Source organism: Clytia hemisphaerica, unplaced genomic scaffold (genome assembly GCF_902728285.1).
Source record: "Clytia hemisphaerica strain Z4C2 unplaced genomic scaffold, Clytia hemisphaerica genome assembly, whole genome shotgun sequence".
Taxonomy (NCBI): Eukaryota; Metazoa; Cnidaria; class Hydrozoa; order Leptothecata; family Clytiidae; genus Clytia; species Clytia hemisphaerica.
Genome location: NW_027103676.1, coordinates 44,826 through 72,811, shown reverse-complemented (window position 1 = coordinate 72,811; position 27,986 = coordinate 44,826). Strand labels below are relative to the sequence as shown.

The following is a 27,986-nucleotide window of genomic DNA, read 5'->3' as shown; positions in this document are numbered from 1 at the left end:
CAATTTGGAAGAAATTTTTCACATGCGATAGAAACAGATAGAAAATGTTCTTTGGAAGTCTAGGCAGAATTGACAGCTATAGAAATGACTTCTTGTTTGTTCCTTTTCTTATTGCTCTGACCAAAACATGTTTTTAAAAAACATCATGATTCTTCTATTTTGAGACTTTTTTTTACCTTTCTATAATGTCATTATTTCACAAAAGTATTTTGTACCCTCGGAAAAACGCTTTTTATCACTAAATCACATTGTCACACAGTGTCACCAAAAAAGCGAGTAAAATAAAATCAAGTAGAACATTGTGTGTACGAATTTTCCAAAAAAAATCTTTATTTTCTAAACAAACCAAAATATATATGACATTAATAATAAATGATAGATAAGAAGAAAGAAAGAGAAATTGATATTTCACATTACGCATACCACCATCTGGTGCCATTCAAAAGTGACAAATCATTTTTTTTAGTCAGAGTTTCTTTTCAATACTTGACAATCATCATCGCTTTTTCCATAATGAGAATCATTATGGAACTCATTAAAATTGCTTTATAATTCCTCTCTTTCTTCTCTTTCTGCTATTGTTTCAATGAAAATAGATACGTCAGAAACCAATTATCTTTTTTATTGTTTTCTTTTTTTGTTTCAACATGAATGGATCGGAAATTTAAAAACGAAACAGTTATACCTTTTAAGGATTCCTATGAATTATATTGAATTTTCAACAATTTTCAATCAACTTTCATATTTCTAACTGTAAACCCAACTTATAAAAATCTACAAAGATCTCAGTAACCATCATTCCAATTGTTAATTTTTAATTCTTTTGGTCTCGTAATATACAGTCTCAATTTTCAGTGGCTAATGTTACTGATGTTAATGAAGTTATAGTCGAACCCTTCTTAATTATAATAAAAAACTCACTAAGAGTAGCTTCAAAGAAAAAGGAAAAGTTATCAAAACTGTATTCTAAACTAATATATTGCTTTGATCTTTTGAAAAATCATGCCAATTAAAACTAATTTTGTAATTGATTGTCGTATTTTATTGCCACAATGTCTAATGAATTGCTGTATTATATCTAATCAAGCTACTGTACAAAAAAACTACTGGTGTGATTGTTGAATAAGGTTGTGACAAGGATTCTATTTGTAATCACAGTAAATATTGGCATATTTTGAACTTGAATAAGTCTGCTCAAAATGCTCTTATATGTTTTGATTATTTCTGGAATGAAAACTTGGTGAACTTTCTCGTCTAAATTAGTTAGTTATTTAGGAATAGTTTTTCGCTTGTCATTAAAAATCTAGAATTTTCTGTTGATAATTATCTTTCTATAAAGCTATAACATAAATTATATTGGTTTACATTGTAATTTAACTGCTTCCAATATGTTAGTATTTAGAATACGCCGATCCTACGTTGTGCTATAAAACCTACACAGGAAAGACATTACGGTTTTGTCTACATACATAATGTATCTATTCAAACAGGAAAATATATATGGTACTTACTTCAATGATTCTTTCTATTTTTGATAACAGACTTTGTTGGATTTTTGAGTTATATTATCTTTATTGCATGTAAGATTAAACAAAACATTGAAATCAAGCTTTAAGAAAAAATGTTGTAGTAGAAAGCGTGGTTGTAAAGAAGGTAGAGAATGTCTAACAATGACAAGAATCACACAACGAACCCTCATGATACTGTGATAAGCAAGGTATTTATATTTCTTCCTGTATCATTTCGGTTTTGCTAAAAACAGGATTAGCTAAAATTCTCTCAGGATTATAATTAGTCCTTGATTCTGATGCTTTGAAGTTAAATCTACAATTGGTTCATTTATAAAACGAATGACGACTCTTTCGAAAGCTCTCCACTCGAAGTTGGGGGAGTTAGGGGACCCTTTCTCTATGGTTTGCTCCACTTACCCTTGATCCTTCTCTTTTAATTACGAGCAACGAGCAGAGAGGAACCAGCAAGTACTGATATTTTACGTTTATTGTTTTTTTATTCACTCTCAACAAAGTATGTACTCAAGTGCAAATGTATTTTTCTCTAAGCGAAGAAGTTACATGCAATAGAATTCTTGTTGTATTTTAGAAGTCTTATTTTTTTCATCATTTTCTTCTTCAGAATGTTGAGGGAGGTCTTGAATCACCGTCCGATAAACATGCCCGAATATATTCTTCCGATCATTTGAATGAAGTTGTACCACATCAAACAGATGAAATAATTCTTGAAAGAGAGAAGAGTAAGAAAATCATTTATATATTGATAAATCTTCTTGACCCGTAAGAAGAATAACTGTTGAGCTCATTTTTTGGTATTAAAACTAATCTCTTAACCCCACCACAACCCACATACATGTGATAAAATATTTGTCCAGCTATATTTTTTCAGGAGATTTTGGTGACAGAGCAGCATATGCATTTCGTCCTTTAGGACTCAACATACTGCATACAGCATACTGCATGTATATGTATATTTTTGTTGTGCTAGTTTTACCTTACAATACTGAAAAAAGTTGGAACTATTTACATTTTGTCAGTGTCATTTTTATTCCTCCTAGGCAATACACGACGCCATGTGCACAGAGCTCAATCATTCGACAAGGAGAATGCACAGAAGGCTTTATTTACACCAGTCTTCATGAAGCAGTGTATTGTAATGAGCCTTTGGTTTTTCACCAGCTTTGCCAGTATCGTTTTAAACAAGTATTTACTATCAACTCTGGATGTCGATGCAAGTCTTTTAGGTACATTGAACAATGTCTTTTCCTCGTCAAATACCCTATTCAGTGCCGTAGCAACTGGGGGGGGGGGGGGCAAGGGGGGGGGCTATGCCCCCCCCCAATAATCTTTTCAAAAATGGTTATTTTGCAAAATGCAAAGTTTTCCTTTTTTAATTTGTCATAATTGTCTTTATGTGCATGTTTTAAGTGTATTTTTAAGCAATCTAGAGCTCAAATTTTCAAAATTTCCCCCCTCGGGCCAAACCATGGTTGGCCCTCGTGGTGTCACTAAACTTCAGCCCCCCCAATATGAAAATGCTTCCTACGGCACTGCTATTGTTTTAGTGTTTTTTTGGTGACCTTTTATGACATTATTGATTTCACTGCTTGAAGTTATATTTTAGGTTCCCTAAGGGTCATCTGTGCCTAATCTTAGCCTTTAATCATTTTATCATTAGCCATTCATGCTTTGGATACGATATAAAGGTAAATTAACAATTATAAGTAAATAGAAATACACATGGTTGATTCTACTTTTTCTCCCGTAAAAAGTCTCAGGCAATGTTTTGTTCTTCAACTTTCAGGTGCATGTCAGATAGTGATGACGACTTTCTTTGGTAGTATTGTAATGTACGTGCCTTACATTTGCAACTTGACCAGTAGGAAGAGACATAAAAAGATGGAGAATTTCAATCGCTTTCAGTTTTATAAGACCATGTCTATCCTTGGTTGGTTAAGGTAACTTTTTGATTTTCTTTTGAAATCTCATTTGTTACAAAATGTTTAAAAAAACATTTTGTACGTTAACTGGATCATGAACCAATATTGTGCGTCAGCTTTTGGCTATCTAGGGTTTTGTACATAGATTTATGAAGCCCTAAGAGCTAGATAGCTCACTTTTGCTGTAGTTAGGAAATCCGACCTAGGTCACGTGACATTTCAATAGAATTTCAGCGCTTGACCAATCAGAAGCTTCGCGGGTTTTCGAAAACAATAGCAACACTATTTTTTCCGATATTCACTTTTTTTGCCTACGATGGCTTAAGCACGACATCTAGCCCTTCGGGCTTTATAAATCTATGGTTTTGTAGAGGTTTGTTATTTCATATGCGGTTTTTATAGGTATTCTTGGTTTGCATCCCAAAATAGGACTTATTTAGACGGTTGACTTTCTGTGTTCCCCTGCCCAATGGTATATTATATAAAGGTAAATCGGAATCGTTTCGAGAATATTGAGTAGAGGTCAATAAAGATCTGAATTATAATAGAACCATTTCGGTAACATTATTAAAGCTTGGTACTCACTTGCGGGTATACAGAAATGGCGATAAACGCACTTAGTGGAAATCACCACAGATAGCTTACATAAAACATAGAGCTACTCCATCCCTATTTGAATCAAAACAAATCTGCCATCTTTTATTAAAGAGCATAGTTCGGTACCGGCAATTTGATGGAGAAAGCTTATCTTTCCCTCGTCGTCGCTTCGCGCCATTCAGTTTTTTTTTGCTTAGTTGAACAAATTGCCGGTACCGAACTGTGACCTACTATGACCTACTTTTAGCAAAGATGGCGCATCATATTGCTTCACCTGCCGCTGCTTGAGAAATACAGAGTAGCTCTATCTAGTGTTTTATATACGATATCTATGGAAATTACACGGTTCATGGCTGACTACTAAACTGTCTATAACATCAATATAAAAAGTTATAAAAGAAGTAATAAAATAAGTCATAACACTTTCAATGAGGTCAGATAAATTGAACGTATCCAAAACAAATAAATTGCAATTGAGGAAGTTTCAACACTTTGGAGCCTATATGTGAAATTCTTCTCTGTAGTCTACACAAAAATTGCTCTTCATTATGCTGTAACTATTTATAAAAAACCTTTTTCTAAAAATAAATATTTTATGGCACTTTATAGTTGAATTGAAGGTCTTAATCAAGCATAGTCATAAGATAAGTGATCAATATATAATTTGGTTTTGGTGTATTTTCCTTGATTGCATAGTTTGTCGATTTTGGATTACATTCTTTTTAATAAGAGACGCCTCTGTTTGTTTTTATATAGAATGATGTGGTCGCTCTCAAATTCCTAAGAATTTGTATAAGTCTACACTTTCGAAATCCCGAATTCTAAAACTAAAAAATCAAAAGACTTTACGAAACTAGTTTAGGCGAAACCATGATTCTCTTTCCTTTTTTTCCTAAATTTAAACGAAAGTTGGAAATATAGATTAGAAAAATACCATTCTCAATCTTAGATCATCAAAATCACCTAGCACGATTCCAATTCTTTCGTAAATTCTGCATGACATGATGAAGCTAGTTCGTCATACCTTTTCTTGCGCAATTTTATGTCAACATTCATGCACCGCGTGACTAAAACAAACTTGATTGCTCAAGATCATTTACAAAGGAAAACTTCGTTTTTTTTATCCACAGCCAAATAATCAACACTTTTTTTATAGTTTTGTAGTCATATCCAAAAGGGTTAAAAGGGTTAAAAACTTCTAGCAACTAGCTAACAAAGTGTACCGCACGACAACCACTCAAACCAGCACATGGCCAACATTTCTCTACTGTGTAAAGTCCTGAAATGCAATAAAATTATATAATCTTTTAAGGTCACGACTGAGGCTACACGTAGAAGCATTGTTGTGGTTGATCCTGAACACACTTCAAAACAACACTAAAAAAGCTTTAGGTTTGCGTAGAAAGATATTTTTATTCGGCTTTAAATACAATTTTGTTAATGAAGCGATTTTTTCATTAAGAAGAGTTTTTTAATGCGAAAGTTTGTGGTTTTTCATTGAAACACTATAACCATTAAAACCTAAAACGAAAGAAAAGTTATTTTACTTCCGCAGAAAAACGTTCCGTTAGAAAAACCGATAATGATATATCATAATGGAATGAACACTGAAAACGACAAGGATTTCTAACCATGATTATCAGAAAATTCGTTTAACATTTTTTGAAAGCCTGTTCTTAAACATATGCTTAAACTCTGTAAAGCTCTTTGTATAAACTAAAATTATAGACTAAAATTGTTCCCTCCATTACTTTTTGCTTTATTTCTATCACCAGTCTGAATTAGTCGTCTGGCTTGCTAGACTATACTCCTTATAAATTTGAAAAGTTGATTTACCATTTTCATCCGGAGTAGTAGAAAAGATTCGCTTCTCTTTTCCGAATATGGTTATCAAGTTATTTCCATTAATCTTATAATACGGCCAATCGATTGCACAATACTAAACAGTAAAATCACAACCTACAACCTGTACTTGAACCAACTGGTTGATATGTTTCCTAATGAAATCTTAGAGGAAAACAATCCTCAGTGTTGGCAAGCCAAGGTAAAGAAATACGAAATGTTGCCAAATGCTGGTTAAAGCATTTCCAAGACCATACTTGAATTATTAAAATCACTTTATTTTTACTTTTGAATATTCCTTTATATTCTTTATTGTAACGAACCGTAGGTAGAGCTTTTGGCTACAGCGTGCAAGATCGTTGATTCAATCCCCGGCCGGTTCATAGGCCATTTCACAGTCGCAAAGCGTAATGGGTGATCAGGACCACCGCACGCTAATGACGACTTACTATTGGTCCAAAGTTTTGAAAATTTTTGAAAATTTTTGCGTCTAGCCAACGGGAAGCCTTTATGGAGACGCAAACAGTCTTGATTACCCATGATTCATTTCGACTGTGAAATGGTCTATATTAAAAGTACTTGATGATTCTCTATTAATGCTCGCTGTAATTGAAAAGGAGGTGCAAAGGGACAAAGTCTGGGACAAAGAGTGAAGCCCTCCCTTGCTACCTTCGGGTAGATAACTATCTATAAGAAATACAAAACTAACACAAAATGTGACACCTACAATCTAAAGATTCCCCATGTTTTTCGGCAAAGTAAGAGTTGTAAGTATCCCATCTGCTTCCCAACAAAAAAAACTGGAATTGTAGATTTACAGTTGATGGTGAATCCTCTACAACTCGAATAAGTGCTCTTGTCCTTGTGATAAAAACTTTTTTAAACCAGTCTCCAAAACTTTTTCACGTCGTTTGCGAGATAAAGAGACTCCAACATTCATCGATAGAGGATACAATGACTTTCAGATTTTACTGAAGGTTCACTTCCACACTACAGCAATCACAGTATTTCCAATCACAAAAGCAAAGTTTGAATCTGAAGATTTCATCTTGCTTCATCATTGCTTTTTGATGCTCCTTTCATTCAAACTTTGAAAATTCCTTTCTTTTCTTAAACGACTTTCTAAGATGCGTGCGTGGTACATAGATCGAAAACCAATCGAACGTTTCTCTAATTGAATGTAACGAAAAAGTTTTTCGTGTCGTTTCATGGCATGCATTCTTGTATTAAATGCATATTTTTATGAAATAACGAACACTCATCGACCAATTAATAACTATGATTAGGATAGATAGTTTTTTTGACATGTGATTTTCCCTCCCTTTTTTTTGAGAAGGAAGCATGAAGCTCGTTTATCCTACTCCTCCTATTATTTCTTCTTTTTGAGTCGTTACATTTTAAGTTTAATTAGTTAGATTTTGTAATTATTTTTAGACTGTATAAACCAATTTGGGTATGGACTTAATTCCGTTCCTTTGCTTTGTGGTCTTCATTTTTGATCAATTTTGTCAATTTATTATGTTTTTACTCTTCTGTTTTAACGAAAAGACTCATCTAATATCTGATTGCATATGTTATTAATAGGCCAAATATCTCAACTGATAAAAAGTATGCGACAAACTCGCGAAATAAAACCTTGTGGCATCGAAACGACACAAATTAGTATTTTGAATTTAAAATTGAGCCTTGGCTTCACTTTAGCTTAGTGATATCATTTCAAATATTTAACCATTGAGAAAGCAAGTAGACAGTGTTAGAGTTTATCAGGAGAGATAATTGAATTGTCATACTCACAAAAATACTGACATTTAAACCGTTCAAGGACCGACGTTCGGCCCTGGTAACCTTGTGGCGCAAGGTTTGGATTAGGTGCACAATACTAACCAACTTGGTTTAGTATGCAGACGGCTAATTCAGACACTGCAAAAAATTATCAAAAGAAAAGACGAATTTATAGTTTATAAAAACTGATATTACCCTATAACGGTTATCGTATCATCATATGTGTGTTATATATTATCATATAACACCCATATCACTGTATTACACGGATTATAGACGATTCCAGTCAACCAACAGTAAAAGATAAAAGTTATGCAATATCGAACCATTCAACAAGAGTATAACCAACCAAAAACTAATATGTTGACGTTTGCTGACCATAACCTCCTTCTTTTTCCTTTTCATTCGAAACAACCCTTTCATTTCCTTCTCTAGAAAAAAAAACATTCCATGAAAATGAATCAATAATAAGCTATTCCTTCCTTAATCACACATTGCATGGCAGGATTGCCCATTCCTTTTCTTCCTTCCAATACAGACATCTCTATTACCCGAGAATCAATTATCAGTATCAAAAATTTTTGATACAATATCCATATAAAGCGATATAGTTTCAAATGTTTTAAGGGCAACACATCGTATCTGTGCCTTCAAAATTATATTTTACAAGGACTTATTCACATAGTATTGTATATTCTCGGTAAAACTGACGAAAACTTCTTTTGTAAAAAAAATGCACTTTTGTTATCATGGAGAGTTTTTTGAGAACTTTTAAAATTTTCCACCCAATACGTCACTTAAACAATAGAAAAAGTGACGTATTGAGTGGAAAAAAAAACAACAGAAAAGTTGCATAATTTCGTGAAGTCATTGCAGTGGTGCATATCATGAATTCAATACTTCTAAAAGTTCACATTTAAATATGAAATATCTTCTTATGGACTTCGCAATCACATAAATTGTTTTCAACAAACGGGGGATATTATTGGCACTACTCGGCTGATTTAAAGACCCAAATTGTTTTGGCCCAATTAAGCTAGGTAAACAATGCAATTAAAATTCCTATCCATCATTTAAAGTAATTTTATTGCTGACAATTTCGCTTTTAGTGTTGATCTACCTGGGAAAAAGATTTCGTCTCTGAGACCGAAAATTGAATACTGTGCCAAGAATTCTTTTTTGAAGATATACTTTATCTTAAATGAGTTTGTTTAGTGCAAAGGCCAACTTGAAATAACTAAAACAACTGGAAATTTAAACTCAGGCTATTGGTGCGATTCTTTTTATAACATTCTGTTACTAAGTCCTATTTTTTGAGAGAGCTGACCGGGCTGAAGGGCTGTTGAATTCTATCAAAGCTCTTGAAGTGGGGTCCATCTGGGAAATTCCAAGCTAAAAAAGTATTTTGAGCCAAAAACTATCAACCATTCATTTCGATTTCAATAAATGAAAAATGTAAATCGATTATCGACATAACAATCTAAATCATCTTCATTAAAATATTGAATCCAAAAACTTGATTCATTCGCGTTTGCCAATAAGTTCCCTGTAACACCCACGCCAAAATCAATCGAGGTGGCATTTGACCACTTATATCCGGTGTGACGTCATTTTAGAGTGAATTAGCGCCACTTAAGAATCCTCATTTATAGTTTAGAAATACCATTTAGAATCTATTGAGAAGATTTATAACAGGGTCATGGAAGGAGATTTTTATGTTAATTCATGATATTCATGACGTAATGTCTTCTACGGAAAGACCCCGGTTTTTGCCAGTAGTGGCAAATTTTATACAACTTTTGTCTAGTTTAAATTTGCCACTGGCTAAAACCGAGGTGTTTCCGTAGAAAATATTACGTCATGAATATCATGAATTATGAAATAGTCTGGTGTAATTCAGGCGGAAGAAAATTGATTTCTGATAAATTCTGTTGCCATAATAACTACGAAGGTTTTACTGAATGGTTCTAAACAGAAATGGAATAACGCTTTTGATAAATATCAATGAAATACAATAGAGTCTCTTTAAATCGAATCTCTATAACTCAAATATATCCTTATGGTCTCGATCAAGTTTTATCGTCCTTTCAGTTAACAATGTCAAATAAACCATACTACTTCTCTCGAATTTTTCCAAAACTTGAACAAATGTGTGTCCCCCCTACGTCCACTCTTACCAATTTTGGGGTTCTATTGGAGATCTTCCAGTAATGTCAGTTTTCTGGTTTCCGTCTCACGAAAGATGCTACGGATCCAAAGGGATGGCCCCTTAAGTACTACAGGTCCCGTCAATATACTTCAATTGGACCAATAAATATCTTTGGAAATGCGGCGTTAACGTAAAATGAAAACATAAAAACTCATTAAATTCTTCAGTCGAAACCTGCTTGAACCAATTATAAAGCGAACACAAAGGGGAAAAGATGACCGATAATTACTTGTAAAGAATTTTAATGACCGGAACCTTAAATAGCACGTAATATTCTACTCATTATGTACAAACAATTTCTTCTAAAAAAAAACATCTGAAAATCAATTCATGCAGTTTGACCTTTCTTTGAATGAACGATATCCAAGTAGAAAAAACAGGAATGCTTTAGTGACAAACATCACCGTTGGATCGGAAAATTAATCCATGTTAATGCATTTAATTAGCCGTGGAATTTGCCTACAGATATTCTAGGTTATTTTCTTACATTCTGCCAACCATTGACAAAATCGGTCTGTAATAGAGCCATTTTAAGGCATATTAAGAGGAGGAACGAAATTTTCTCCGTCGGCGCCTCTTTAGTCACCATATTTATGGCCCATAGTCCCTGTCACAGCAATATTACTGTGTTTTTATTCATTTATAAAGTATATTCAGATGTTAGCTTTGTGAATATTTTTTCAACTAACGAATATGGACATTCAATCCGTGTATTTTTCCTGCGAGGAAACATACCATGATTACTGGTATTTCAATGTACACAAGGAAAGTTTTTAAACGGAAAATTTCATTGATTTGTAAAATTAACCAACATCGAGTAATGCTGCCACTTTCCAAAAAACTATGATCAAAAATGGCGATTACAACTTGCCCAAGGTCAGTCAGTGCACCTTATTCAATTGTTTCTTTCTAATCTTTTTCTATAGATGTGGTGCTGTAATATGTTCAGTGATTGGTTTGAAATATGTAGCTGTCTCATTCTCCGAAACGATCAAATCGTCTGCACCTTTGTTCACTGCTCTATTCGCGTATTTCCTTCTAAGTAAGTGATTCAACATATTTCTAGATTCGTTTCTTGAGTATATCGGACCTCCGTCCTCCGTCTCATCGAGACAAAAATACCATTAGATGCTAGAAATTTCCAACATGTTTCGGTCAGGGCCGTTTTCAAGGTGTACTCGTTTCTTAAGTAAATATATTCATCTGGTGGCTGTCGGAAATTCTAAAGTGAGGGTCCACGCTTACTATATATCAGCTCCCAGTAACTTACCACCTAGATCAGATTACCTAATCTTAGCTACTCCATTCCGTTGAGTTGGTGGTGACCGGTGAGCGAACCAGAAACCCTTTAGATTGCGAGGTAAATGCTTTACCGACTAAATTGTTATTTTTTTCGCAAAACCCTACCTTTCCTAAGTTTGCGTCTTATAAGAACTTTTCGGCTACTATTTACAAAGTATCCCCCGAGAAAGCATTCGAAGCTGAAAAGATTTAAAAAAATTAACGCTGATAGTCTTCAAAGATCTATTTTTCTTTTACTTTATATCAGAGGAGTATTCTGGCATTTATGTCAATTTGTCACTGATGCCGATCATGTTTGGTCTAGCCATCTCAACGTATACAGAGCTGAGTTTCAATATGACTGGCTTCTTAGCTGCTTGTACAAATAATATTTTAGATTGGTAAGTCGTTCACATTAACATTTACGACTATTTTATGTTCAACTACTCTTCTATTATCATACTGAAATTACATTGAGCTTTAACAAGTATTTTCAGCAACGAAGATTTCAAAATCTAAAGCAATTTCGTTACTACATTTAAGTCTCCATAACTCGAACCTTGATAAACTGGCTCAGAGTTTTCAATTTTTCAAGTTATCTTTTCCATTCAGGTCACAAACCCTTATAAGTGAAAGACTGTATAACTCGAATTTTTATAACTCGGAAAAACTTTAAGTTCCGCGTGCTCGAATCAATGCAATCTCTTATCATTTTTATAACTTTTCCGAAATCCAAAAAAAAGGGAATGGGTCTAGACCTATATCTAGCTTTTTTTGACGCCGCCGGAAAATCGGTAAAAACCACTGTTTGCCATAACATAAAGGTGGTCTGCCCTTAAACAAATTATTTCCTCATCGCTACCAATATGTCAACGTAACGATGTGGAAGATGACGCCATTTTTCAATGCAATGTCACCGCCTTCCGCGTGGGATAAAGTTTTAAGTGTTAACACCAAGACGGAATTGCGACACTTTTTCTTTGTGATGTCTTAGTCCAGATAGCCTATACTAGACGTCACGGCTTTTTTTCTATGCTACATTTCCCGGTTTTTGGTGAGGTACTCGCTATAGTCCAGACAGTTAATTGAGGTGATTTGAAAGTTGCGATCGCAGGCCTGTTTCTTAGAACTTTTTACGGAACACAACAAAAGTTTGGCTAAACGATTTTTTTTATTGTCAGCAATCGAGTACCTACAGAAAACCTTTTAAAGCATTCAGCCATGCCAAGAACTTCTTAGTCTGATTCCCAGACCTCTGAAGACGTACTTCCTATAAGAAACTTTTCAATTTAAGGATGAGCAGAAACCTTAGTCTTTGGATCCGTCAAAAATCTTGCTTTTTGAAAATATTTCAAATACAGTCAGCAGTAATTTTTAACACTCGCTTCTGAATAATTTTAAGCTTACTTGATTTTGACATTCTTACTGAAAAACTTTTTTAAGAGGTTAACATAATTATGTAACGATGCCAAGAAGTCGGCCATGTTGTTTGGCAACGTACAATAAACAAAACAAATAATTAATGAGAGAATGCCAAACAATACCACGTAAAATGACTATTCAACTTCATCCCACTCAAAAATTCTCGTGTTGTTTTCCTTATTTGTGTCCACAGAAAATTTTCTTAGAAAGTCATCAAGGTTTTCCTTAAGAAAATTAATTTTCTTTGAGAGTAATTATTGATTGTTGACTGAGCAAATTTTAAACTTTCTTCATGCAACCACTTGACTAGAGTCTACTTCTGACTGAACTTTGCTTATTGATAATCTTTGATGACGCCGAATCCAGTGAAATAGGCGTTTGGTGAGGTCGTCATTTAGAAGGAAAAGAAATCGCAAATAATTAAAAAACAACTTAATGCTGAAAAGTTTATTGTATTGTAGAGGCCCACCTTGGGCCTGTGAGCTTGTATGTTTCATAAAAATTATAATCCGAAAACTTCAAAAATCTTAATAATTGTCTTGCTAAAAACACGGATAGCACTATTCGGATTGCTTGCTCGACTCCCAAGTAGTTTCCTTTCTTTTTGACCACCGAAACCTTCCTACCAAGTCTTCGTCCTTTAACTTATCGCTGTCTCTAATTCTCATTCTTTATAGTATCCAAAATGTGTTTTCCAAGAAGCTGCTATGTGGTGACGATATGAAATTCTCGTAAGATTTTTTTTTTCACTTCCCTTTCTTCTCTTCATGGTTTTTTGGACCTACCCCGGTGGAGGTCCTATAAATTAACCTGTGTTTGTTCGTTCGTCCGTCCGTCCGTCCGTCCGTCCGTCCGTTCGTCTGTTACCAACTTTTCTCAGGATTGAATCATAGGAATCTTTTGATTTTTGGTACAAAGGTGCAAAATGGTAGTGGCCAAAATGTGACGGAGCCCGATTTTCGAAAAAAAAATTTTTTGGGCAAATTTGGGCCAAAAAACGGCTAAAAAACGGGTTTTTTGGACGTGATGAAAAATTGGATCATTAATTTTTTCTGATTTTTTGCATGAAAGTAGGGTACCATCATAGGTAAAAGATGGCTCAAACAGATTTTTGCAAAAAAATTTTGTTGGCGCAAAAAACGCATGTTTATCTATAAGAATCACTATTAATAAGCATACATCAATGTTCTTAGTCAAATTACTCAATTTTGTTATGAGATAGATGTTTTTTTTGCTCATGAGGGCTTACTTTTGAAGAATTTGTGTGTTTAGACATGAAATTTTGGTTGCTGGGCGTGTTTTTATAGAAAAACTGGCCAAATTCGATATTTTTTTATAAGCACATTAACAATTACTTAGGCATTAGCTTTTCTTGAGATTGGCTCTTTCATTCTTTATATTTTTTTGCACAAAGATGAATAACTATAAACCCTCGAATGTGACGTAGCTCGATTTTCGATAAAAGAGTTTTTGTGAAAATTTGGGCCAAAAAACGTCAAAAAACGGGTTTTTTGGACTTTATGAAAAATTGCATCATTAATTTTTTCTGACTTTTTGCTTGAAAGTAGGGTACCATCATAGGTAAAAGATGGCTGAAGCAGAATTTTGCAAAAAAATTTTGTTGGCTCGAAAAACGCATGTTAATCTATAAGAATCACTATTATTTTTCATACATCAATGTTCTTAGTTAAATTACTCAATTTTATTAATAAGATAGATGTTTTTTATTGCTCATGAGGGCTTACTTTTAAAGAATATGTGTGTTTAGACATGAACTTTTGGTTGCTTGGCGTGTTTTTATAGAAAAACTGGACAAATTCAATATTTTTTTATAAGCACATTACTTAGGTATTAGCTTTTCTCGAGATTGGCTTTTTCATTTTTTATGATTTTTTGCACAAAGATGCATAACTATAAACCCTCGAATGTGACGGAGCTCGTTTTTTGAAAAAAAAATTTTGAGGTAAATTTCAGCTAAAAAACGGCTAAAAAAAGGGTTTTTTGATGGATCATTGTTTTTTTTGGACTTTTTGCATGAAAGTAGGTAAAAGATGGCTCAAGCAGATTTTTGTAAAAAAATTTTTCAGCTCAAAAAACGCATCCTTATCTATAAGAATCACTATTAATAAGCATACATCAATGTTCTTAAAATTACTGAATTTTTTGATGAGATATGTTTTTTTGCTCACGAAGTCTTGAATATGAAAGAATATTCCAAGAGCATGAAATTTTGGTTTCTAGACGTTTTTTTATAAGAAACAAACGACTAATTTTAATAGATCGTCAATATTTGTGTTCTGAATGATTGTTTAATGGTCACGCTCACGTAGATATCAATTATAAATGTGTTAAATGCATAACCAGGTAGGTCCATAAAAGTATCACTTGTTTATTTTGGGTATCAGATAAGTTTTGGTCATAAATTAACTTCATAGGGAGTTCGGTTGACCAGAATTAAAAATGTTCCGGTATTATTAATTTCTCTCTCAGTGAAGTATATTTTAAAGAGTCTCAAAATTCTGCTAAATAGTTCACCAAAATTTTTTAAAGAATAATTTGTGCTAATTTGCTGTGTAAAATGCATTTTCTGTCTCAGACGAAAAACTTTACTTTGACTACTGGGTAATGCTTTGGATCAAATAGGAATACGAACCCTTTGAAGAGAACTTATGGCCATTTTTTCTTTTGTTTTTCAGGCCATTAGAGTTACAATTTTACACAAGTGTTGCAGCAACAGTTGTCCAAGTACCTTTATGGTTTTTCTTCATTGTAAGTTTTATTTATTTTAATTGTCGACTCAGGTTGACTGAATTAATTGAACAGATTCACTCAATCCCAGATCGTGAAGAGTTACATCTTGTAAGGAAACTCCTTACATTTTGTCGCAAGATCCGATATTGTTCCTTTAGTTTTCTTTAGTACGGTCTCTAAATTTATTACCATCACCATTAAAAAGTTTTAAATGAAAAAAGTTTCATTGGATATTATAACTCAACTTACATCCAATTAACAAAATACAGATGAAAATAATAGTTACCTTTATCACAAAAAGAACGACCAAGAAAATTTTGCAAAGAAAGACAATTTGCTAACTTGCAACAGTTACTGCATATTTTCCATGCAATTTTTAACTCTATTATTTGGAACGTTAGACTCCTCCAATATTTCTGTCCGGATCTGGTCATCAAAAAACCTAGCCACCCAATTAAAATCAGTGATACCGTTAATTACATACCCGCTGTCCATTCGTTTACACTTTCAAAAACTCAATCAGGAAATCTTAAGTATTATTTAATTAACCCACAAAATGTAATTTGATGTCTTCGCTCGAACCCATTGCTACAGAAAAAAATGAATGCAGAGTTTTTTTTATGTTGCAGTGACATAAATACAAAACATTTGAATGAGAGTGCTCAATACCATAATGGGCTTTTCCAGAAAAAAACCGTGCACCCCCTGTTGAGGAGCTCCAACCTTTTGTGACCTACCCCCTTGGAATTCCAGGCAATTTTAGGATCATACCCCTCTGGAATTCCGAATTTTTACAAATTTTCAATCATTACCCCCTTGGAATTCCGCTTATTTTTGACGGATTTTCGTCTACCCTTATGGAATTCCACTGCATTTCAAACCTCACCCCCTTGGAACGGAAATGGACCTCCTCAACAGGGGGTGCACGATTTTTTTCTGGAAAAGCCCAATAAGGAATTATGAAAACTACAATACTCTTAACTGTAGAATTTCCTTTCTCCTCGTATTCCATTTTTCCGTTTTCAAAGCGAGATTATGTTTCTTCTCCCAACGGGTAAATGATTTCCGGAAAATTGATTAACAAACCTACTTTTTCTCTTACAATGTTTTTTGCTGAATGCACTCAAAATTGAATTTTCTGCTTTGCATACCAGCAAATCCTATATCATATGAGAAGATTTAGCTTGCTTCTTTTGAAGGAACATTCCGTCTTATTTAACCATGACTTTTAGGCCCCCAGCGGTAATCACGATATCGCGCAAATTTTTGTCTTCAATCACGATCATGTAAAACAGCAAAAAAATTGGATAATGACGCATTCCTTTGAAAAAGACCAAATCACACATCACGGTTCAAAAATCTTTCAAATCACGATCACGTTTTGACCTCTGATCACACAATCACGAAATAAAAATTTCCAAATCACGTAATCACGCTAGAAAAAAGTCCCTATCGCGCCATTACGAAAACCGCTTGGGGAGGGGGCTCCTTTAGATATTTGAAATTCCCGATGATAGACAAAATGCAAACTTCAAGCATCGGATTGTTTATGTATGTTTGGACGACTAAAGTTTAAATTAGTGCTTATGTGGACATTTTTGAACATTTCTTTTTGAAGATTATGTAACGCTTGTAAATATCTTTCCAACAATGGCAAAAATAGTCTGTTCCGTTACATCTGGATTTCTTTAAAGACTTTCGAATACAAACCTTTTCTACACCCCCTTCTCACGGACCCGCTGGGAATTTTTAAGCTAGTGGGGTAAAAATAACGGACCGAAACTCGACGGGATTGATATTCCTATGTTTTTTATGGCTGGAGATTAGAATTATATTGTTTTCGAGCTGGAAAATTCAGTGAGGATGCAAATTTTTAGTAAGGATTTGCTCATCTAATTACTTACAGTGGGGACAAAAATTAGAGTATAATTTTCCACTGGGGACGATATTTTGATCAATTTTTCCAGTGGGAAGGGATCCGAGTGGGTCTGTGAGAAGGGGGTGTTTTCTTTTCACCATCAAAACAATGAAAAATAGAGTGCTTGTAAAACGCTACTAAAATCCAAATGAAACTAGATGGACTACATATTAAAATCATTATTTTCGAGAGATGAGAAATGGAATAATTATTTTTCATCTACTAACATGGAAGAGTAGAAGGAAGAAGGAACTGACTCAGGGGGATTACATTTTTCGCTGACTTCCTTAATGCGACTTAATATCTTCCTTGTTCGATGTCGAAATTTGTACAAAAATATAGACAAATATTGGCGCCTAGAGAAAATTTTAAAGACATGAAATTACTGTTTGGACCCTTAGGGGACTTTGATTATGATATTTTGATGTTGTTAGAAACGATTATATTGATACCGATATTTCAAACAACTATTTTCCCAGACGATTATACATGTATCATTTGAATTTAAAAGCATATCCAGGATCAAAGCTCGTAAAAATCAAAGCCAATCCTGAACTACGAAAATAAGAACATGTTAAGAACATTTTTAGGCTTAAGACTCAAAAAGTTAAGAACATCCCAAGGAATCAAAGATCTTGGCTGTTCTCTTAAAAAAATGTTTAATCTCATAACAGAACATTCATTCATTCTACTAGCACAACACTCTGCTCTAAAGGTTTGCTGCTTATAAGACCTGACAAGCTTTTTTAACCAAAATATTTAAAACCAAATTGGATCATGTCTGAAAATGAAAGCGAAAGCGAATTTCAAAGAATAAATCAAAAAATGGTCGTCTTTTTGCCTCCTGATATATTATATATTATATGTTAATCATTTTATAAGCATAATTATTCTTAACTTCAATCATGCACGTTTTTTTCTAATAAAAAACTATATAGAAACATAAGGCTTCGATGGCCAAAATCTTAAGAACAAGTTAAGAAAACTTTAAGGCTTTAATACCCAATTTCTCAGGAAAATACTCACAAAATGGTGAAATTAAGAACATGTTAAGAACATTTTTAAGCTTAAAACTCAAAAAGTTAAGAACATTCGAATGCTCGGAAAATCGGATGTTTTTATTAGAAACGTGTATTACAGTGTCTAGAAATGTAAATCATTTAGGCTTCAGTCCAGTACACCAATTATCGTTAGATTCTGATCAGGAAGACGTTTGAGCCTTCGTCACCAAGATGGACTTAATTGAAATGCTTAGAAACGGATAGCATTGAATGAGTTTATTTTGAAAATTAATGGGCAACTATTTTTGTAAAGAATAGACCAGGTCCGTTAATTTTTTCTTTCTGTCTTTGATTTGCAGGAAATAAATTAATCGTTAAGCTGCTCTTGGAAACCTAATTGCCAACAAGGCCATTAACTCTTCCTTAAACCATTATAAACCAGACTGAAATTGTGCATGATTATTTGAAAATTATAACAAATCTTTCGGCTTCAATAAAGGTGTTACTGGGATGTTTTTGGACCTAGTACCCCCAATTTTTTTTTATTTTTTATCTATAGTATAGTAACACGAACAAATTGTACAAATCTAAAGGTTCCTATCCTCCCGCAAAAGGACCACCAGATCATACCGCCAGGAGGAAGGAACCCCAAAAGAGCTTACAAAATGAGCAATAATGACTAAGAAATGAAAATATATATAAAAAGAAAAAAACAACAAAAACTAACTACAGAAAATAATTAATAACAAAAAGAAAAATAAACAAAAAGAGCTAGGAGAGAGCACTTGGAGCATAAGACTAGAATAACGGTCCCCCAAAACGTCCAGTATCGCAGATGAATTTTATCGTTATGCTCAATATATCATGATTTTGGACAATACTAAAATCGGGGTCGCCATAAAGAAGTATTCTACACAATGTTCTGGGATTAAATGGAAACAAAGTTATGTCAAGTTGAAGAAGGCTGTCAAACATAACAAGTCTGTCGTTAGAGTAATCAGAGCAATGCACCAAAAAATGCTGTGTTGTTTCGACTGAATTTTGTCGACAGTTGCAAAAAGGGTCGACTGTGTCAGCAAAATTGTGCCTGAACTTATGCTCACGAAGATGACTGAAACCAACCCTTAATCGGTTAAGGAGAACCACTCCCTTGTTGTCACTAGCTTTGAAAACTGAGTTAGCACTGGGTCTGAGGAATTGGAGAATTGCTTGCTTAAAGGACTTAATAGTTGATATAACCTTGAAATATACCAATGTAAGTGATACTTTAATTGTGAACTAGGACTGTACAGGGTGTCCGGAAAGAAAGTTCTTGTGTGTGTTTAACACTAAATTTGCAATGTTTATCAAAGTTTCTATCTGTGTCATATTAATTATTGTCATGAGACATCTTTTATGAATAACTTTTACAAAAAACAATCCTCAATAACTTTAACGTCATGAAAATGGTAAAGAAAGTTAACTCTTTTTAATCATAATGACTGGTGTAAAAATAATTATTGTGTTGGTATATATTTTCTTACATTTTGTTAAACACAAGCAACAACCTTCTACTTAGAATCATATTCGAACTCGATATTTTTTTCGGACACCCTTTATTCTACGAAGTCCTAACAATGTATGAATAAAAGTGATTTCTCAGTTATCCTGTGTCGTGTCTAATGTTATCAACAAAGTTAAGTTGTCAAGAAAAACTGGCATTAATTGGGCTGGCAATGTTCCATTCAAATTTAAAATCCCATGACACAAATGGTTTATTTTGATGGTTTCAAATTATTTTTAAAACACTTTAGAGTAATTTATGATGATGGACAGCGTAGGAGTGGGTAGACCCATAAATTGAACATTCCTCTTTTGTAACAACCGGTTAAAATCAAATTATATGTATCTCGATTTTAAACGCTCATAAATCACAGTTTTTAAAAGATCGATTATCGTGGTTTAATTGATCATTTTAATGAGGTTCCAGAGAAATCACTGCTCACACAAATTGCAAAAGTTTAAAAAAGGTAATGATATTAAATACCTTATGTAAGGGAAGAAATTTCGGTGCAATTTGGCGGAATTTATTTTGGCGATTTAATAAAACTTCTAAATTTTGCGAGTAGAAATTTTGGCGAATGACCCATTTTTGTTCAATATTTTAGCTGAAAAAAGAGAGGAGAAAAGGGGTTTTAGGAGAAATACAGACTAAATTGAAAGAAAACAAGAAAGCCTGACGGCTTTGAGACTACGCGCTGCTCGGATTTGCGCAAGCTACCGATTGAATTTAGATGACCAGAGAGGTAGCCAAGAGTTCGCGTTTCGGGGTGATTGAAGTTTGGAGGTATTTTATTTAAAGAATTTTAAAGATTAAGCCATTTAAAAACGTCACTTCGTAATTTTAAGTTTTCAATAATTTTGAATATATCCGCTTACACCCTGACTAAGAAAGAATTGTTGACTTACTAGTGTACTACTCTCGGGTACCTAATAGCCGCCCCCCCCCGCTATTTAATTTTTCGAAAATTTTCCACCCAGGACATTCTTATTCCAACCCCCCCCCCCGCTTATTAATTTTTGGTAAAATGTTTTTGAAAGTTCCCTCTTTGGTCCTAATTCAGCTGTATTAGCCTCCTTTTCAAAAACTTCCCACCCAGGACATTTTTATTCCAACCCCCCCCCCCGCTTATTAAGTTTTGAGATTTTTCCACCCCAACCCCCCCCCGGCTATTAGGTACCCGAGAGTATTCAGGATGGGTCAAAAATAGGACAGTATGGGTCGGGTACTAAAAAGGTAAGGTAAAAGTCCAATGGGGGGTATTTAGGCAAATGGAGTGTGCCGCCCTTAAGGGTACCTATTTGGACTACACACTAAGGGTTGGAAAAATCACAAAATGTACTAATAAAGTCGGGCACATCCCTGTCAGATCGCAACCCTGGTGCGCCCTGGGCTAACAGTACAGGCTGACCGTATAATCATTGCCAATAAGGTGATGATATATTACTTACTTGACACTTCACTCACCAAAGTTAAGACAAAACTTTCCTATAACCAATATCTTTCATTAGTATCTCTCGGCAGCTGCTCCTTGCCTAAGGGTGCTACTGGCTGCTTATAAAAAAATATGTAGTGAATAATACATGTTTTTTTTTATAAGCAAGTGTATGCCCCTTGGTATGGCTCGTGTATTACATGTACTTGACCTCTAACAAACCTTTTTAAACAGATAAAAATGACAACTGGAAAAATATTTCAGGCTGACATATATGCTTATGTTATGTTTAGAAATTCTGCAAATCTGAGCCTTCATTTGCTTATAAGCGTTATGCTTTAAAAAAAACATGTAATGGTAACAAATACTTTCGTTTTCTTTTTAATGGAAAGTGATAAATAATTCATAACTTACAGTATTCTTTTCTTTTTACCAACCCCGTTTTATTGACTCTCGGTCGGAGTAGCATTTCTTCGTAAATAAAATCCAAGGAGGGAAGGGACTTTCGTAAACGATGGTGTAAGAATAACGTTAAGCTCTAACTCGTTTCATTTTTATAAGAACAATTTGATAAGAACAATGAACCTCATAAATGCCAAAAATAAGAGCAACTTTTGAACTTCCCTAAGCATCACTCATCAGGGTCCCCTCAAGGGGGATCCAACTTTTCATGAAGGGCTATATAGAAGGGATAGGACATTTTCGATTAAAATGGGAGGATTAATAACTGACCTTTATATATCCCTGGACCAAGCTATATCCGCCATCTTTAATCGAAGTTTTTTTGAAAGTACCGTTGAGTTACAAGCCCGAAGGGCTAGAAGCGAAACTTTAACCCTTCTCAGGCAAGAGAAATTGAAGCTACTTATTTCCCATCCAAAACGTGCATAGGACGCACCGTAATCATGACGACGGATTGTTTCCAGCGGTTCCTTTGTTTTAGAGGACTACAACTTTTGAAATTTAGCGATAGATTTTAGTTTCAATCCGGCGTTTGTGTAAAAACTACGCGTGGGCGTTCTGGATGGGAAATAGGTGGTTTCATTTCATATCCAGGAGTCTCGCCTCTAGCCCTTTGGGCTTGAAACTCAATGGTTGGTACCCGCCATTGTAGTATTGTAGTGTTTGAAACTTTACCTAACCGACAAACGGCGCTATATCATTAGTGTACAAGCGAAACTAGATCTAGCGCTCTCTCCGCGGGTACCAATTCCAAAAAAACTCCGATCATAATATTTTGCTCGGCCGGCATTCAGTAACTTGGTCCAGGGGTCAAAGGTCAGTGGGTTTGATCTATTAGGGGGGGGGGGTCCAATAAAGATGTGAGGTAATAATATTTTGATCAAAACATCTATCATATTTCACGCGTTTAGATAATCTTTTTTTTTTTAACAAAATATGTCCATGTTAACAGCAAAATTTTAAAATTTGGAAAATAGGGATTGTGCTATAAATAGGGGTTCAAACCACTCTGGGCGCGCTCGAAGTGCCCAAAAGTAAGAACAGATTCTTTTAAAATAATAATGGGTCATCCCATTAAATTTCCATACCCCTGTATGAGGGGACGAACCTTTTCGAGTCAAAAACATCTCTTGGATATGTGTGGATTTGCCTGGAAAATGTCAAAATTTACCAAAAAAAACTTGGAAAATTTCTTCCCTTTTCTTAAAGTGACGGTGGACGAACTAAAATCAGTCTTTTACCCCCTGAAAATTGTAAGATAATTTTTACCCCCCCCCCTGGAGAAATGAAAGGAACACTCCCTTAGACCACCTTGAATTATTCGTCCACCCAATGTATGGATATAAAATGGAATGGCCCAATAGCAGTGAACTAAACTTGAAAACAGAATTGGGCTTTTCCAGAAAAAAACCGTGCACCCCCTGTTGAGGAGGTCCAACCTTTTGTGACCTACCCCCTTGGAATTCCAGGCAATTTTAGGATCATACCCACAGATATCTAAGCCCGAAGGGCTAGATAGGCAACTTTAAGCTTTCTCCAGCAAAAAAAAGTGAAGCAAAAATTTGACTTTTTAAATTTCGTGCCGATGGATAGGATCTAGCATTTTAATTGTTTTCGGAGCGCGAGATCAAAAAATGTAGGCGGCAAACGCTATTTCACATCTCTCAAACCGGTGAAATTGCATATTTTAGTCACGTGACTCTGGTAGGAAATCCTTCCAAAGATGAGCTTCACTTTTTGATAAAAGCCGCAAATCTAGCCCTTCGGGCTTTACAGATATCTGTGATCATACCCCTCTGGAATTCCGAATTTTTACAAATTTTCAATCATTACCCCCTTGGAATTCCGCTTATTTATGACGGATTTTCGTCTACCCTTATGGAATTCCACTGCATTTCAAACCTTACCCCCTTGGAACGGAAATGGACCTCCTCAACAGGGGGTGCACTATTTTTTTCTGGAAAAGCCCATTATACTCTTCATTTCATTTTTTGTAGGATTTGACGACAAAGTGGGAGACTACAGATTCATACGTAGCATCCATGCTGTTATTCAATGGTGTCGTTTTTTACTTACAAAGCCTCTTCGCATATTCATTGATGTCTCTCATCTCTCCTGTCACTTTTAGGTAAGTCATTGTGTTTCTATTTTACTACACGCCTTTTTCACAGACTCGGTGGACCCCCTCCCACTGGAAAAAAATTGTCCCCAATGGAAAATTATACTCCGAGTTTTGTCCCGCTGAAAATAATCAAAAAAACAATTCCTCACTGCAAAACACCGTGCAATATTTTCTATAAAAAAACATGATATTCAAATCTCTAGCTATAAAACACGGGAATATCAATCCCAATCGAGTTTCAGGCCTTTAATTTTACCATGACTGGCTGAAAAAATCCTACCGGGTCTCTGAGAAGGGGGTGTTTTACTACACGCCTTTTTTATCGGAACAATCTTTATAAGAAAGCTGATTTGAAAGGTAGATACATTTTACATGGTTTCGTTATTAGAACATTATTTATTAGAACAGAAATATAAATTTAGAATAAGTTGCTAATAGAATGCTGATTTTTAGGCCCTTTGGGCTTTTTTCTTTATTTTAATTATTTAAGTAGAACCCTTGAAGAGCTTGAAAATCATTTTGAAAGAATTCAGGGACGATCAATCGTCCAATCAGAGGTTCTAGACTTTTTGAATATCTTGTAAGTTATGTCTTTATAGTGTCATATTTTTTAATATTTTTGCTTTCGGGTTCATTCAGGTCATCCACATTCTTCTAGAATGGTTGATTAGTTGAGATCGAATTCTTGATAATTTCTCAAATAGTTTTGATAAATCGGCTAGCCAAATTTGAAATTCAATTCAAACAAGTACTAGTAAATCACATCAGTTATAAAGTTCAAAACAAAGTAGAGAATGTGTGCTCTCGGACCTGATATTTTGTTCGAGGTACAGAAATTTTCCTAGATTGTCCACAACTTTTCATAGGGCCAAAAAAGGTTTTCAAAATAGATGTGCTGGTCGCGTAGTTTGACTAGAGATTCACATCGTAAAACCTTAAACAAACGATCAAATCGCTTATCTTGCTTCAAACCACCTGATAGATATAAATAATCCTGTATTTCAGTTTTTCAAATTTCTATTCAAAACAACGTAAGAAGTACTTGAGATTATAAGCATCACGGCACAGCAACCAAATGTAGTGAGAGAAAATCAAAGAATTAAAAAGAAGAGCGGGCAAGACGAACAAAGTTCGAAAAAAGCAAAAGTCAAGTGTATGCTGCTCGCATCCCCTCTGATATGCAATAAACTGTATCTTAGAAAATACTTTAGAGTTTAGAGGCCCATGTAAGTTTGTAATTTTTTGTGATACTAATATTTGATAGTTGTTATAGTTTATAGAGATTTGTATGTAGATGTCTTTAACAAAGTGTGAATGAAACAGAAAACTTGTTTCAAAGAATGCGAGTTACACAAGTGTCTTAACAGAGGGGTCAGAAAGACATCCCGAGTTAAGTAGAATTCGAGTTAAAGGTGCGAGTTAAAGATTCCGCTGTAAAGACTTCGTGTTACACAAGTGTTTTAACAAAGGGGCCAGAAAGATATTCCGAGTTAAGAAGAATTCGAGTTAAAGGTGTGAGTTAAAGATTCCGTAAAATATCTATTCACTTTTCACTTGTCATTATTTTTAGTGTATCTAATACAGTTAAACGTGCTGGTTTAATTTGGTTTTCAATCCTGGTGTTTGGTAACAAAGTCACTCTTTTGAATCTGTTTGGTACAGTGTTGGTTGTAGCTGGTGTGTTTTTATATCAACGAGCTCGTATGATGGAACAACACAAAAGGGACCAAATGATTGTTGAAGAAAAATTAAACCATGGAAATAAAGAAAAAGGAAAACTTTTAATATGATTGATTGTTGCGGCTGGAATAGAATTTTGGTTTATAGAGGTTTTTTCATATATATTTGTTAAATTACGTAAGTATTTCCCGCCATTATAGAAGAAAACGTTCGATTTTCATAAGGGCAGGCTTCTATAATGGCTGAAATTGCGTGACATAACCAAACGTGAAAAAACCTCAATGCATGAATATTTTATTGCTGCTGACTAAGTTTAAATTACGCTTTCACACGCCAAAATATGCCAATAAGTCAAATATTACTTGGGTATGATATATTTATTAGGGGCCTTGAATTATATGGAATAGTAATTTTAAGCTGGCTGTTGACTGATAAATAATGCCAAGGAATTATAAGAGACACTGGATAAATGATTCATAAAACGGTGGAGAGCGACCATTGTATTTTCTTTGTTTCAGAAAACAATTGATCTTCTAGCTATGTCCGCAAAGGACAACTGTCATGGCGGCTCAAATGTATCTGATTTTGAAAAATATTTATTAATCTCATTTTAAAAAAGTTCTTTAGCGTTTTCTTTTCGTACCTTTGCAGGGAAAAAAACTTTACAACTTTGAAAGTAAGGCTAGAATACCAAGCCGGATACATTTGTGAAATCTAATGTAAGAAAAACATCATTAGACAAGAAAAATCAAACAAAATGCTTATAGTAACACGAGATATTCAATTAGGAATATCTTTCCTTTCTTAACTGTTACCACAAGAGCTAAAAGTAACAAACATTAGACTTAAGCTTCTTGGTGTCACTGTGGTATGAAAATCTTTTGGAGTCACGTGGTGGCAAGGTGGTTTTTTTTGTGGTTAAAGTTAGCCTGGGTATCCAGACTCAAAATTTCAGAAAAAAAAGTCTTACCTCAACATACAAAGTTTCTAAAATTTTAGAGTCTGGTGCAACTAAAACAGTATGGTACAGTTTGAATGGCACAGTCTAGGAGTGAACCCTTGTTGACAGAATCTCAAAACTTTGGAAACCCAGGCAGACACACATAATTACTTACCATAAAACCTCTTTATACAAACTCAAAAGCCTTTCAAAACTACTTTAAATTACATCCAAACGTCAGCCACATTCATAAAGGCTCCTTTCCATCAGCCATTTTGTTTAGAAATGAACCTGTGTTTTCATTTTCATTTGTTTATCTTTTTTTGCAATGTCAGCTTTTTCGATAAATTATGCGCGCGCATCGAAAAATATCGAAAACCCCGCGAAAATTCTGCTCAGTGACTGGGCGCGTACTGACCAATTAGAGACACTCGCATACGCAGGGACAGATATCCCTGCAGACGAGTTACTTCGACCAGACCGTAAACCAGAGAAAAAATATTAAAAAAAACTAGACGGTGAAAAAGTTTACGGTCTGGATATCCAGGCTAGGTTAAAGTTTGAAAATTTCCGGTGTCAACATTCAATTTCTTATACACAACACATCTTTTTTACCTTTCTCACAACTTGAGACGTCATAACGAATTATAATTGGCAAGAATCTGACTCTCACGGGAATGTTTTAAGTCTCTTTTGGGAATTGGATGAGTGATTTTTTATATAAAACGCAATTAAAATGTATCGAAAAATCATTTAACGAGGGAAGGAGAGTGAACAATAATATCATTACTGCGGACATAGCTAGAACATGAGAAATCAGCAAAAATCAGGTACTTGTATAACTAGTGTATAATAAATCCTTGATAATGCACTTATTCGAATAATTCAGTTATTCGAAGTGAGATGGCGTTCTCCTTGGACCTGCTTCGGGGGGGGGGGGCTTACCCAACTACTCAAAAACACTCTCAGTTATTGATTTTCTGCGATTCAAACACTTTTTTTACTGCATGTCTGGATTTTTTTTTGCGATGAACTTATTTTTCCAGTGGGCATCGAGCTTTAGTGCTTTCAAGGAGTTGTTACTTAGAAACATTTAAAACATCGTTCGTTTTTTTTATTGCAACATATTTCATACTAAGATTTTGATTTATTTATTTTTTGTCATTCTCTGTAGGGTTCCTAGAAAGTTGGTTTGATGGTGGAAAGTAAGAAGTCTTAATTCATGATTTCATGACGTAATGTTTTTTTACGGAAACACCCCGGAGTTTGCCTATGGTGGCAACTTTGAGAAATTTAAGCTGTATAGAAAAATTGTTTAATAATATACCACTACTAGCAGAATCTGGGGGTTTCCGTAGAAAAAATAACGCAATGAATATTGTGGTTTTGAATACTGAATACGCTTCTACTGATCAAATAATAAATTCATATAATTCGAACCAATTTTCAAGAAAAAGCCCTCATAAAATAATGTCGACAGTTCGAATCTTCAATCCGAGTAATTTAGAAAATTGTGAAACAACAGTAGAATATAAGCCTCACCCCCCCCCCCC

General features: G+C 34.5%; 1 protein-coding gene across 1 annotated transcript; it reads left to right on the top strand.

The window, feature by feature from the left end:
• Nucleotides 1-1,564: 1,564 nt before the first annotated feature.
• Nucleotides 1,565-27,986, top strand: LOC136803592 (solute carrier family 35 member E2A-like). The gene is made up of 10 exons (XM_067060318.1): nucleotides 1,565-1,717; nucleotides 2,134-2,251; nucleotides 2,570-2,755; nucleotides 3,316-3,469; nucleotides 10,808-10,923; nucleotides 11,431-11,563; nucleotides 13,262-13,315; nucleotides 15,281-15,353; nucleotides 23,689-23,819; nucleotides 25,384-27,986. Exons 1-10 carry the CDS (start codon nucleotides 1,661-1,663, stop codon nucleotides 25,601-25,603), a joined length of 1,242 nt encoding a protein of 413 aa, XP_066916419.1. The 5' UTR covers nucleotides 1,565-1,660; the 3' UTR covers nucleotides 25,604-27,986.